This window comes from Spermophilus citellus (genome assembly GCF_964194105.1).
Source record: "Spermophilus citellus genome assembly, chromosome: 5".
In the NCBI taxonomy this organism is placed as follows: Eukaryota; Metazoa; Chordata; class Mammalia; order Rodentia; family Sciuridae; genus Spermophilus; species Spermophilus citellus.
In genome coordinates, this window is record NC_138186.1 from 67,605,076 (window position 1) to 67,620,202 (window position 15,127).

The window sequence follows — 15,127 nt, forward strand, 5'->3', positions numbered from 1 at the left end:
ATCTTGACTTGTAACTCTGTTTCTAGATTACCTGGGCCTTCTTCGTATTTATGTTTCTATTTTATTGCCTAATATTTGTTGTAAGTCATCTCAAATCCTCCAAAGGATTTTGAATTAAAGAAATACAGCATCATTATGCCTCAATTTTAACATATTTCCAATTCATGGAGCTGCCACCTTACCCTAGCATCTTCTATATTGTCAAATAAATTTTTAAAAAGCAATTTTTTTCTAAATTCATATGCTACATCTTTCCTTTTAAATACATTCTGTGGTTATCTAAATCATACTAACTTCAAAATTGCTGAAAACAAAATAAACCTTTTAACGTGATACCCAACCACAGAGTGTGGTTTGGTTGGCTTGTTTAATTTTAGATTATACTTTTTAGTGACATCCGTTCAAACTTGAAACTTCAGTCACTTGCTGACCTTAATTCCTCGAGTATCAAATGGAGTTAACATTACCAAAGGGAAGGCCACCAGTAAAACATATTTGCATATACCTGCTAACGTACTCGCAGGTATATGATTCCAAGCATATTTGCTTGAAAAAAAAAATGGAAAGCTTTCTGACCCACTTTAAATCAGTGTTTCAGTAAAAGACTAGTGAGAAACTCAGCTTAAGGAAGAGGCCTGGTTTCCATTCGGTTAGTAGGCATTACTCAGAGGAGAAATTGACATGCTCACATGGTCAGTTTGGTTGTAGACTTTAATGTAGGGATGGGAAAACATTGATGCGTTGTGGTTGCTTTACAGTGACGTGATGTGACGCATCCTCCTTTTTGCATAGCTTAACCTGCTTACTCAGCTTCTCAATGCTTTGGGGCTGGCAAAGGGAATATGTTAAGAATAAGCCTCCATTACGCAAGTCGCGAAAGCCTGGCACAGTTACCAAAACTTGTCCCGGACACAGCGCCTTCCAACCAGACTCCTCACGGAGATGTAATGGCTGTTCAATGTTCCTTTGGCCATATAGACTAGGTTTGTTTTTTAAAGATGTCTGAATAGCTATGTGATCTCCACCAAATACAAATGTCTGGTCTAGGGCTGGGGACGTGGCTCAAGCGGTAGTGCGCTCGCCTGGCATGCATGCAGCTCAGGTTGGATCCTCAGCACCACATACAAACAAAGATGTTGTGTCTGCCGAAAAACTAAAAAATAAATATTAAAAATTCTCTCTCTCTCTCTCTCTCTCTCTCTCTCTCTCTCTCTCTCTCTCAAAAATTTTTAAAAAATGTCTGGTCTATAATCAAATATAAATAAATAGATGAGAGATAGGAAGTTTAGTAGAGTAGAAGAAGAAGAATGGGAGAGGGGAGGTGGGCTGGGAAGGAGGAGGGGGAGGGAAAAAAAGGGTCATGAACTGAAATCAAATTCCATTCATATATGAGTTTGTCAGGATGAACCCAACTACTACGTATAACTATAAAGCTCAAATAAATAAAAAAATAAAGGTCTAAACTAGGTAAGGGAAACCTCAAAAACTAATAGAAAAAAGAAAAGTACCAACACAAAGAAGCTGTTCCTGCTGGTCTCCATCGGGGCAGACCAATACCTACCAAGAATTAAATGACCAGCTGTCGACAAAACAGACCTGAATGTTGAGAAGGCATTCTGACCCCCTCTGCCTCTCAGCCCCCACCATCCCATTGACAACTATTCTGCTCAAATCCCCTCCTTGCTACTCATGCTTTTAATGCATCATGTCACTGCATCATGTCACAAAAGGGAGGGAATTTCCTCCACAGGGATTCCAAATGGATCCTATATCCATCCCTGGCAGGCCTGTCCACCAGGTCATGTTCAACATGGCCCTCAGAGCACAGCCGTAAGAAACACAATAGTGTTACACAAGCCTGGTCACACTCTCTGTATTTCCTATTTAATAAACCATGAAAATTTCATATGACTTAAGTTCTATCAATGTCTTAATTTTCAACCACATGGAGATAAAAGACTTCCATCCTTTGCATTGTGCTCTATTATAAGTAGTAAAAATATTGTTACATGGCCTGATAATTTTAGGGACTGTTGAAAATCATTTCACTGTATCCAGAAGCCTACAAAACATTTCACAGTTATCACTGCTTCAAATACGTGTTTGGGGCGAGGAATATCTGAACACCTTCTCTGCCAGCCCTCAATTCTGGCTCCAAACTCCAAATAGTTCCCTGTTGCTTATGGTCATGTGTTTCAAGCCCTAAGAGAAGCAATTCTGATACACCTGAAGATAATCACTAAGTAAAATTATCATCCCTGATGTATTCTACCATTTATTCTTTACTATTTACTTCCTCCAAAAAAAATCATTGACAAGCAAACATTACCAAATTAAAATTAAAAAAAAAAAAACACCTCATTTGATAAAGTGGAACACTAAGCCTCAAAAAAGCAAACTAAGTCTCAAAGAGGCAACACCATATGAAAATACAGGTGCTCTCCCATCCAGGGCTCTAAGAACACTAGTTCTCAGTAGCCCAGGGTTCTTCTACTCTCAAAGGACTAGGATCCAAACCTGAGCCAGCTGCCTATGTAACACACAGAGATAGGGCCTCACTCCACTCTGCACACCCTCTTTGTGCTTCTAATATCTTCTCCAAGGAGGCTAAGGCTTCCAGCTCAAGCTTTCCTCTGGAAGATAAGCACTTACTCTAGGTTGGACACCCAGCTCCAACCATCACATCAAAATGATCATTTCATAAGGTGAAAGCCATCTTGTTTCTCCATCCTTATTTTAAAGCAAGGACTGATATTTCAAAGGATGGCTTACAGGCTGGTTGTCATCTGCACAGGAGGCAGGACTGGGGAGAATGGCTCAAGTCAGCTTTTCCCCCCTCCCATCAACCAGAGAAACTGGCAGCTCACATTTTCCCTCCCACCTCATTATTGCCAGAAAGCAACAAGAAGGAATTGCCACACTAGGGAGTCAGAATAGGCAAGGACCTCCTCACACTACTTTTCAAAGGATCAGGATAGAGATCCAAGGCATTAGACAACTCATGGGGTCATTGAAATGCACCAGGGCTCTAAAAAGAAACAAGATTCTGAACTTCTGAAATAACGTTTTCCATACCATCAACCATATTTGACACTATTCACTAGGCACTATACTAAGGGATACAAAGCGTGGCTCAGGGGGTACACACTAGCAAGAAATTCTGTATATAAATAAACGACATGCAATCTGAATATGCATGACCTGCCATGTACAAGAGAAGAATAAGAATAAGAAACACTAAAGCAATCTGTGAGGAGCCACATTGTATAAAGGGCTACACTGGGAAAGATGTAGGTTACAAAGACAAATAACACACTGGCCTTGAAGGCTTACAATAAAATCTAAAATTGGAAATATATGTATGTCCCAAGCACACTTTTTTAAGCCAAATATAACACAGTAAACAATGAAGCAGAAGTTACTAGAGAGGTAGTTATAAGCTACATACAATGGAAGGAGGCATCCATTCCACCCAAGGTCATCAGGAAGACCTCTGGACCTAAAAGAAACATTTGAACTGTACCTTAAAGGACAAGCAGCATTCTGATATACTGAGGACAGGGAAAGGAATTTCAGAGACAGTACTGTAACAAAAGGTATATAGGCTTTGGAAGCAGACCTAGAGGAAAATCAGGACCCCTATCCACCCCAGCAGGAAGAATGGAGGAGATGAGGTGAGAAAGGAAGTTTGCACAAAGTCTTATACTAATTCGAGGGCTAAACTCACGTTTCATTTAGTATGCAAGTTAATAGAAGAAGATAAATGCAGAGTTGCACTTGGAAAATCACTGTAGCAGGGATGTGGAAGATAGATGATCTAAGGATAGCAACTGGGAAATGCAAAAGTGGCTAATCAAACAGTCCGAACAGTTTAAAGTCTGAGTTGGAGGATCAGCAGCAAGCCTGGAATAGGGGGTTGATGTGAGAGATCAGGCTGATCACACCGGAGGAGAGACAGGAGGGCTCACAGTGAGCCCTGCCTTCAAGGGTGGGTAGATGGTGGTGTCAACACCAGAATTAGGGAAATCAGTCAAAACTGCATCCTACCTGTCCTATCTGTATCTGTTTGCCCTAACAAGGGTATCTACCATCACCACGGAAACTCAGCTGCTCCTGGCCTCCCTCATAGACCCATCAGGATCTATCTAGTTAGGAAACAGAAGCCATTTCAAGCATTTATAGTAGAGATCATTGGATTCCCAGAACTGCTTATGCTGGTGACTGAGACTGGTGTCAGAAAGAGGCTACTATATCCTGAGACTGGAGGAAGAAGGGGAGAAAGCAGTGCTCTGGGAGACAGAAGGGAAGATGCTGTCTGCAAAAGTAGATTTAGCATAGATCAGAGCAGGGAGGAATGGATCTCAGGACAAACAGGCCCAGAATCCAGCAAACTTAGACATTCCAGCAGTGAGCTGGAATAGCTAGTCAGCTTTCCCGTGCTGCCATGCTGAATGTGAGACCCCTGCTGAGGGCTCCCCTAACTGGTGGCAGGGGAAAAAGAAGAGCACCATGTAGCCAGCCACAACTGCATCCACTGGTCCCCTTCTTTATCGACCTTGTCCTCTGCTCCTAAGGAGGAACTATTCTCAAGGACGAGAGTCAGAGGTCATCTCACTGAGAGAGAAAAGGAGAGAGGGGCTATTTCTTTCTCTTTCCTTCTTAACCCTTTTCTTTCCTCCTCCCACTTCTTGTTAATATTACACTCTCCACACGATTGCCTCCTTTTCTGTACCTCTAACTTTCTTCAGTTTCCATCTCCATTTTCAATTCCCTCCTCACTTCATCCAGCCAGATTCCCTTATTCTTCCATCCATCTCACTCCTCCTTAAAGAATTACATAAGTTTAAATCTCAAAATACCAAATATTTGGCTGAGGCTGTAGCTCAGCAGGAGAGTGCTTGCCTAGTAAGCATAAGGTCTTAGCTTTGATCCTCAGCACCACAAAAAAAAAAAAAAATCACCAAATATTAGCAAATTGTTTGGTAGCATGCCATGTTAGACATACTTTTAATAGTAAATCTCATGTCTCTAACCTAGTTATTAGTTCTTTGGATATACATTCAACAAAACAGTTGTTAAATTCAATTAAACATAATATATTTCATCATCATTTAATTATTTTTTTGCTTTGTTGTTTATATGGCAGGACCTTGAGTAGTTTCTGGAGTTTTCTCTGTAACATCTGGCCAGGGAATCTGGTGAGGTAAGGAGAGATCAAATGGGAAATCAAGGTACATGATATCAGAAGGCCTGGATGCTATGTCAAACTTCTTCTTTCCCATGAGCCATTAAAACAGAGCATAGCTCTACAGCAGCTTCAGCTATCTCCATAAATACATGCTGTTGACTCATGGCAAAGCGTCTTTGCTCAACGCCAACCCCATAGTAGTTCTTCAAAGAATGAAGAGAGGATGTAGCCTTTAGAAGTGAACTTCTGTCCTTCCCATTTTCCTCCAGAAGCAGGTACTACCCGTCATGAAGTGGTGGTGCTTCTCTGACCTCATTTGAGGATGGAACTTTTAACCAAAATGGTGTCACCCCCAAACCCACTCCGAGACGCCAACGTAAGAGACCACAGAAGGAGCAAAGCCCTATAAAAAGAGAGAACGCAGTGCTGCACTTTGTCCATCTCACAGCAGGCACAGCTCAACCAGCCCAGTTGATCACAAGAAGCACTGATGTCTCCTGTGAGGACTTCATCCATGGTGAGTTCTGCACTTGATGTGGAATGCACTTGCTGATTTGGATCAGCCCAGATTTCTGGACTGTGGTATGCAAAATGCTGGACTCTAACTATGGAGATCCATGAATGCAGCATATGTAGGATGGGAAATGAAACCTTTGGTAGACAACTGCACAGCATTTTCAGGAATTGATACACATCAGTTTGAAAGATGAGATTAAAACTGAAAGATGTCTGTATTGGGGCTAAACCACACAAAAAGTGTGATATGATGCTGTATAGTAAAATAAATGTTTGTTGACAGTCTGTTTGCCTGAATACGGTGATTTAATATTGTTCTTCCACAATGTTTTTCTTTAATCCATAGTAAAATGGGTTGCTATCCCTGACGCCTTAAAAACTGTGAGAGCAACCTTTGTTTCTATTATTTTATGCTATTTTCTTGGTACATCAAAACTATTCTTCTTAGATATATGAATAACTGCTTTAGAAAGAGTGGACTTAATATTTTTAAAATATTTAACCTAAAGAATTCTTTTTGAAATTTCATCTTATTACAGAATCAATGCATGATAAATTCAGAACAAGCATAAAATATACCTGTGGATTCATAAAGGGGATTCAGTTTTTAGTAGACTGTTTGCCAATGGTACAAACAGTATTTCTAACATTAATACTGATATAATGTGGGTTTGCTACAGCCCTTTTCTCCAAGGTGCACATTCGATTTCACAGAATGATCAGACTGAGAACAATGGTGCAGAAGGGCATTTCCCCCTTGAAAATCAAGGTCATCTCTTATCCTATTGGCCTGATGATGTTGCATGTGCTAACAGGCTGATGACAGGGCATGGCTTGACATTTTTACTAAAATTACTGCCAGCCAATATGTATAACATACCTTTCCTAAGTCAAAAGAGAATGTTGAAAACTAGTAAAAAAAATTCATGGTCTTAATAACTAATAACTTTTGATCATCTAAATAGGGCTTTTATTTATCTATTTAAATGATTGGAAATTTTCACATGGATTTTCCCAAAACATAGTATGCTTCCTATGACTAGCAATAAAAATTATCATCACAATGAATTTATCAACAAAAAAATCTATCTCTGTCTCCTTTCCATTCAATTCCAGTCTCTGCTGCTGCTGCTGCTGAGTCTGGTGGCTATAGCAAAAGCAGCAATAGTCTTCCCACAAAACCCAGGATGCCCACATACTGATGACAAGAACTTCCTCCAGAACGTGAAGCTCAACCTGAACATCCTTAGCTCCAGTGGCAATTCCAGAAGGCCTTCCAACTACTACAACCGATCCACTTCACCCTGGAACCTCCAGTACGTGAGGATAAAATCTCTGCATCCTTTAGTTCTCCCATGCACCAGACTATCCTAAGTCACCTAGAGCATGATTTTATTCACTCAGAATCAGAAATCCATAAAAGGCCCACTGTCCGGAGCTGTAATTTTCCAACTTTCATTCTACAGACTTCTTTGACAGCACAGGACACCTCACCCCATAATACCTAGCTTATTAGATTTCATTGTCACGGACACCAAAAATCAACTCAAGTTAATGATAGTCACTATTCTAATATTTATGAGACCTCAAAACCATTTCTCATTTTTTAAATTGTGTGTGTGTGTGTGTGTGTGTGTGTGTGTGTGTGTGTGTGTCTATACCAGGGATTGAACTCAGGGACACTGAACCGCTGAACTATATTCCCAGACCTTTTTATTATTATTATTTTGTATTTTAGGACAGGGTCTCTCTAAGTAGCCTAGGGCCTCACTAAGTTCTATGGCTGGCTTTGAACTTGCAATCCTCCTACCTTAGCCTCCTGAGCCACTGTTCAATTTTTTTTAAATTAGACTTTTATCATAGGGGATTAATGTTTGAATTCTTTCGGCCAGACCCACAATTGAGAAAACATGTTGAAAATAACTAATAACTATCTAGGATGTTTGTGCTTGTCCTTGGGGAGAGGTTATATGAGCACTGGGGAAATACAGCTTGAATCTTAGTGGATAAAGAATCATGGTGGGTACTTCTGTTCCTGTTTGAGTTAGATAGTTTGATCTACACCCCCACACATGGCACTTGCTACATCCTTAGTATACCTACTATTCAGACCCCAGAAAAGATGAAATACAATGTGTTTTGATAATTTGACTTTGTGCAAATAAGTCTCAGTTTTAGTCTCACCTGACTATAGGATTTATTCTCCTCTGGCTATTACTAAGAATAGTTAAAATAATCTATTCAAGAGATTAAAAAAATGAAAGAGAGAGAGAAGAGAAAGATATAGAGGAAAATTTTTGTATCTAATCTTTCCTGTCATCTTTGGGCTGTTTCCTATGCAAGTGCTCTTAGATAAAATTTTGAGGCATTTCCTCTCACTGGGGTAGATTTCATCAAGTCACACAAACAGCTCCTAGATGATTTTAAGTCTACTCTTCCCTTGTTTTTTTCACCCTCAATCAAATGTATTCTGAAAATGTATCCTTTGTGGGAAACTAAATCCTTGCTATGGTCTCAGTCTATCTTACTTTGTTCATTCTTCAAAGAAATTAGGAAAAACTGGACCATTGTCTTTTTTTCTGTAATATTCCATATGCTTGAAAATCCATATTTCAGAGCTAAGGGTCATGGCTTAATAGTAGAGCATATGCAAGACCCTAGGTTCAAGTTCCAGCACTGCAAAAATTTTTTGAAAAGTTAAAAAAAAAAGAAAGAAAATCCAAGTTTCCCCAAAAGTTCTTCCTTAAATTAACATCCCTCAGAGATTTTGCCAAGCCTATAATTTGTCACCTGTGAATTTGCCTCCTTTGTTACTATTTGGTTTTCTTCCTACTTTACTGATAATCCACTTTCATCCTGGCTTTTGTCTCCTCTGCAGCCGCAATGAGGACCCTGAGAGATACCCCCCTGTGATCTGGGAGGCAAAGTGCCGCCACCTGGGCTGTATTAATGCTGAAGGGAAGGTGGACCACCACATGAACTCCGTCCCCATCCAGCAAGAGATCCTGGTCCTGCGAAGGAAGCCTCAGCACTGCCCCAATTCCTTCCGGCTGGAGAAGATGGTGGTGGCTGTGGGCTGCACCTGCGTCACCCCCATCATCCGCCACGTGGCCTAAGAGTTTTGGGTCTGTCCTGAAGGGTCTCCCTGAAGCAGTTAGGTTTTCTGGCCAAACTCAAGGTTTTAAAGCAGTTCATCAGATTGACCCTGTGGAGGTAACACTGGTTCAGAGAAGGGACCCAAATCGGCCTTTCTTTTCCCCAAAGAGAAAGGTTTAGAATGGATACAATGTACTTCTCGTTTGTTTTTCTAAGGTCTTTAAGTTATTTATGTATTTAATATGTCCTAAGATAACTTTGGGGCGTAAGATTTCATTTTAATTAATTGCCTATCTTATTTTGTGTTTCTTTTTTAAAAGGACAAGATTTAAGACTAGGGGATTTTATTATTTAAAAAGTAAAATCTTTATTTATGGATCTATTTATGTTTCTTAAATCTTTCGAGAAAGATAAAAGACTATGATTATTAGCTCTGCCTAGGGAAATCGTAGGTAGCATTAAATGGTAGTTGAAAATGTGTTTTACTACAGATGGATATGGGATTTTTCTCCTCTGTGTCTCTTAGAAGTGCATGGCATGGCTTAAAAGAGAGAAAAACTAAACCTAGTTTCATATTTATTAACTTAAGTTTTTAAATTATTGAGGTTTCATAAGACAGATGGAAAGTCTAACTCTGTTCTGTAAAACCCTTGTTAAAAAACTCTAATAATAAAAATAAAATTTAAAAAAAAGAATTGTTTCTTCTTCTTCTTCTTCTTCTTCTTCTTCTTCTTCTTCTTCTTCTTCTTCTTCTTCTTCTTCTTCTTCTTCTTCTTCTTTTCTCTCTCTCTCTCTCCCCCCCCTCTCTCTCCCTCTCTCTCTCTCTCTCTCTCATTCTTTCTTTTGCAGTGCTGGGCATTGAACCCAGAGTCTCACACTTATATAATGCTCTGCCTGCCACTGAGTTATGTCCCTAGCTTTTTTTTTGAGATGGGGTGTCACTGTGTTGCCCAGGGTGTTCTGAAAATCCTGGGTTCTAGCTGTTCTCCTGTCTCAGCCTCCCAAGTAGATGGGACTACAGGCATATAGGCACATGCCACCACACTCAGCTCTTTTCTTACTCTTCCTCATTAAAATTATAGTCATCCTGCCATATCCATGGGGTCCATATCCTCAGATTCAAATGGGGATCAAAATATAGTTAAGCCTATATTTTGATGGTCACATCTACAATGAACACACATACACTTTCTTATCAGTGTTCCATAAACAATATAGCATAATATCTGTTTACATAACATTTACATCTTTTGAGGTATTATAAGTAATCTAGAAATGATTTAAAGCATACTTAAAGATATGTGTAGACTATGTACAAATGCTACCATTTTACATAAGGGATTGAGTATTGGCAGATTTCGGTATCCTGGGGGTAGTGGTGTGCAGTCACAAATCCCACAAAGATATTGAGGAAAAGTGCACTTCAGCAAATTCAGCTTTTTCCTATTTGGGAGAGTATACAAATTCACCTACAGAGCCAAACAAGCCATGTCTTTGAGCAGCAATATCCTCAAACCACCCAGGTCCAAGTTCTCCATTTCACATGCCCTCAAGATAATCACAGTAAGCAATGCTATAAACAGAGGCATTCCAAAATGATTTAAGCAAATAAAATACTGACCTTGGGAAAATGGCATGTCATTAGTAATGATCAAATAGAAAAAAATAAACAATCTCCCAGAATTATAACCTGAAGTTTGATGTGAAAGAGGAAGTACTGGGAGAAGACTCTGTTTTCAGACTAGGTTACTCAGTGTCTCCCTAGAACTCAGACTTCCTTTGGGATTAAGGCCCACCAGAGATCAACAGAGGAACATGTTTCTCTACTTGAGCTACCCTCCCAGGACCTAGCCTCTCTGATCTGATGCACCAAGCACCCAAAAAGGAGCTGATGGGGCAGAACCAACTTGAAGTATGAGAAAAGTTCAGTCCAAGTAAAATGAAAACTGAATCACATTCAATTCCAGAGTAGTTTCAAGTTTCGACTCATAACCATCTCCCACCAGCCATGGCCCAGGCAGCCATCTTGCCCTATTTCTGGAGGCCTCTGGAAATCCTCCAGCCAGTCCTGCAGGCTCCAGCCTTCTTCTTTTTTTTTTTTTTTTTTTAAAGAGAGAGTGAGAGAGGAGAGAGAGAGAGAGAGAATTTTTAATATTTATTTTTTAGTTCTCGGTGGACACAACATCTTTGTTGGTATGTGGTGCTGAGGATCGAACCCGGGCCGCACGCATGCCAGGTGAGCGGGCTACCACTTGAGCCACATCCCCAGCCCTCCAGCCTTCTAAAACACTTTCCCTTCACTCCTTCATTTTCCGGGATGCTCCACCCAGAAGCCTTTGTCCTTTCTCTATTTCATTCCCAACTCCAAACCCAGGGAACAGCTTCTCCAGCCCCATTCTTTCAGTGTCATTTTGTGTTCCTCACATCTTGTTCTTAAGCCCACCAGCTTCCTAGAGGATATTCAAACACAGCTGCAACCAACAGGTTTTCAGAGCCCTTAGGCTTTAAAATTCATCACTAAAAACACTCTGTTCATTTTTAGTTTTCCCTGAAAGCTAGTGGTGGAAAGAAAATTTTGGTTTTGGTTTTGGTTTTGGAGAAGACCAAGAGAGGGACGTATATATGTCTATGTTCCTGAACCATTATTACACACTAGAATGTTCTCCTGGGAAATATTTTGGGTAGGTAGTGGTAGTTTTTGCCTTCTGTCTTAGTATGTTTTGTGTTGTTATAACCTGAAGCTGGATACTTTTTAAAGAAAAGAGGACTATTTATTTCACAATTCTGGAGATTTAAGGCCCTGGCACTAGAATCTGCTTGACTCTGGGTAAGGATTTAATAGTGGATGGCATCACATGGAAGGATCATGTGCCAAAGAAGAGGGATTTGGGGGAGATACCAAGCTTGCTTATAAAACTTCTCAGGACAGCTCCTCACCCCCACCCCAAGACCTGATCCATTGTCATTAGACAGTATTAATCTCTTCTGAGGGTCAGGCCTCCACAACCAAATTTCCTTGCAAAAGGCCTCACGGCCTAAACATTCCAGCACTTCAACACTGCCACACTGGAGACCAATCTTCTAGCACATGCGTATTTGGAAACAAACTCTATTCAAACCATAGCACTTGCTACATTCCCCGTCATCTGATATGCCTTGCTTTTACTCTACCTTCATTTTCCCCAGTTAGCAATATCATCTACTCATCATCCAAGGTTTCCCTGACTCCTCTTTCCTCTTCCTCTTCATCACTCCTAACATCCAGAAATCATCCAACTCAGTATTTTTTCACTTCCCAAAAGTTCTCCATGGCCTCCCTCCATTCTCATCAACACCTTTCTGCCCAGGTTCAGGACTTCATCTGTCATTTCCTTCCTCATGCTACAACTTCCTATCTGTTCTTCCTGCCATTGCTCCTGTCCCCTCACTCCATCCCCCAACATCTACATATGGCACAAAGTTAAACATAACAGAAAGTAACCTCTGTGATCCTGCCCTGCTGTCTCTTCTGCTTCATCCCATGCCACTTCCTCCCTGGTGTTTCATGCTCCGGTTGTAGTTAGGTTCTTATGGTGACCACCATGCTTTTGTTGATTTCAGTGTCTCAGTGCCTGTGTCATATGGTCCCCTCTCCCTAAATGTCTTCCCAGCCTGTCCCCTGGTGTTCCTTTATTCCTGCCCTGCCCTCTCTTCTCCCCTGCACCCAACACTTTGTTCATCCATTTGGGTATCATCTCCTCATAAAAGCCTTAAGACATATCATTCCCTGTTATCCTAGATCAGACCTCTCTTTTCTGCACTCCAAGAGCATTGTGAATTTCCTTTATCACTACTCTTACAGACTGTTGGTTTTACATATTTAACCAGTTCATTGTTCTTTGAGAACAGAGTATCAACACTTGACTTAGCACACAGTAGAAGTCAATGCTGAACTGAACTTTGAACCAAGAGTCCAGAGATACCCCAAAGTCTACAAAGAAAAAAACTGCACTATCTTTGCTCCCAAACTACTCCTACTGCTGTTTTTATCTAGTGGAAAGTCATCACCTACACATCTGAATCAGAAACCTATCTCTCTCTGTCCTTCATTCCCCTCATCCAACAACTGATAAACCCAATGGCTCTCATATTCTCTCCCTCCTCCCTAGGTCCAAGGTTGCTGGTGTGATTACGGCATAATAAGATTCCCACTGGTGTCTGTGTTGCTTCTTCATCGTCTCTCAAACTTTTAGAGGAGTCAATTAAGGGCAGATAATTAAGAGCTTCTGCAACAATGTCCAAATAAACAAAGTTTAATTTGTGTGCATGTTACTGTCCAAAAGAAGTCCTCAGTGACTTTTGCTCTACTCAGGGACCTAGGCTGACAGGCTCTGCCTTCTCAGGGTAGCCCACAATTAGAACTGCATTGTCTAATACATTATAACCAATAAGCATTTGTGGCTATTGAGCCCTTGAAATCTGGCTAGTCCTAATTGAGTTCTGTTGTAGGATAGATACTTGATTTCAGAAACTTAGTATTTCTTTTTTTTTTAAAGAGAGAGAGAGAGAGAGAGAGAGAGAGAGAGAGAATTTTTTAATATTTATTTTTTAGTTTTTGGTGGACACAACATCTTTATTTTATTTTTATGCAGTGCTGTGGATCGAACCCAGCACCCTACTCATGCCGGGCGAGCATGTTACCGCTTGAGCCACATCCCCAGCCCCAGAAACTTAGTATTTCTTAAAATATAGACTATGTCATTAATGTTTGTTTATAAATGTTGAAATAATGTTTTAAATGTATTATAAAATTAAATATACCAAAATTATTAAAAATTTACCAGCTTCTATTTCCTTGATTAACATAGCTAATGGAAATTTTTTCATTAAAATTGGTGATCATTGTATTTCTGTTGGGCACATAGCCAATAATATAGACAAGAAGGTTCAAAACCATGTGTACAAGGGGTTAAGGACCAAATCACCTAGGCCCAAGATAATGCCAATGGAGACTTGGAAATGTACTTTTTCTGGATGTCCAGAAAAATAGAAAATGAAATAGAATTTATTAAACATGTAGCATTACCTCTTCCACATACAGAATTAATGGCATACTCCTACAGTTACAGAATTCCAAACAACTGAGATGTTATGGGGCTACTTTCTGGTGGAAGAAAACCTACATTGCAAGTGAAAGTGAGATTATTATAACTTTGAATCTCACAACTTTTTAAATATCCTTTATAAGATTTTGTATTTAGCACACTACAAAGCAAATAATTTATTTGTGGCATACCTCACAACCAACTCCATCACACCTGTGTTCTAATCATGCAATAATCGTTGCTGCATTCAATTTTTCCTCATGTTTCCAGAATTTTTTTGCAGGGGAGTGGGTACAGAGGATTGAACTCATGGGTGCTTGATCACTGAGCCACATCCCCAGACCTATTTTGTATTTTATTTAGAGACAAGGTCTCACTGAGTTGCTAAGCACCTTGCCATTGCTGAGGCTGGCTTTGAACTCACAATCCTCCTGTCTTAGCCTCCTCCTGAGCCTCTGGGATTACAGGCATGCGCCACTATGCCCATCTCAGAATGTTCTCTCTAAAATGTAAGTCTGATTACAGTTGCTAAATGCTTCTCAATAACTCCCCTATGCCTATAATGTAAAGCATAAGCCATCTCACATAACACAAAATAACTCCATTGCCTGATCAGCCTATGTCAGTGCTGTGGTCCACATTTACCCATCCCTGCCACTAGTTCTCAAGGTCTGATTCCCACTGGGGCTTTGGTTATGCTTCTGGTTTACCTGTAACATCCTTATTGTTCTCCCCATTTCTCATAACCATTAAACTGGTATCAATATCTAAACATTTTTTTTTAAATCAGGTCAAGTAAAAACAAATCTCTGAAGCTGGGCCTGGTGGTGCACACATGTAATCCCAGAGGCTTGGGAGGCTGAAGCAGGAGGATTGCAAGTTCAAAGCCAGCCTCACCAAATTAGCATAGCCCTAAAATAAAAATTAAAAAGGGCTGGGGATGTGGCTCAGTAGTTAAGCATCCCTGGATTCAATCCCCAGTATCAAAAACCAAACAAACAACAATAAATCTCTGCAGAAGGAGTTTGAGAGATTATTATTAAGAACCTCCCTGGTTGATTTTTATGTACCCTCCTTGGCAACCACCCATAGACCAGTCTTTTGGAATCACTGATAGAGATGATTAAGATGAATATTAACAAAGAAATGAATTATCAAAATAAATTGATTATAGATATAAAAGGGTACAGAGACAAACTATGTCAGCAAAAGAAATTTTAAATAAGAAACCTGAATAAAGTAA

General features: G+C 40.1%; 1 protein-coding gene across 1 annotated transcript; it reads left to right on the forward strand.

Moving 5' to 3' along the window:
- Positions 1 to 5,528: 5,528 nt before the first annotated feature.
- Positions 5,529 to 8,820, forward strand: IL17A (interleukin 17A; the record flags this gene model as incomplete). Its single annotated transcript, XM_081294991.1, has 3 exons — positions 5,529 to 5,564; positions 6,821 to 7,020; positions 8,583 to 8,820. The coding sequence occupies 3 exons, from the start codon at positions 5,529 to 5,531 to the stop codon at positions 8,818 to 8,820; spliced, it is 474 nt and encodes a 157-aa protein (XP_081151117.1).
- Between the last annotated feature and the right edge of the window lie 6,307 nt (positions 8,821 to 15,127).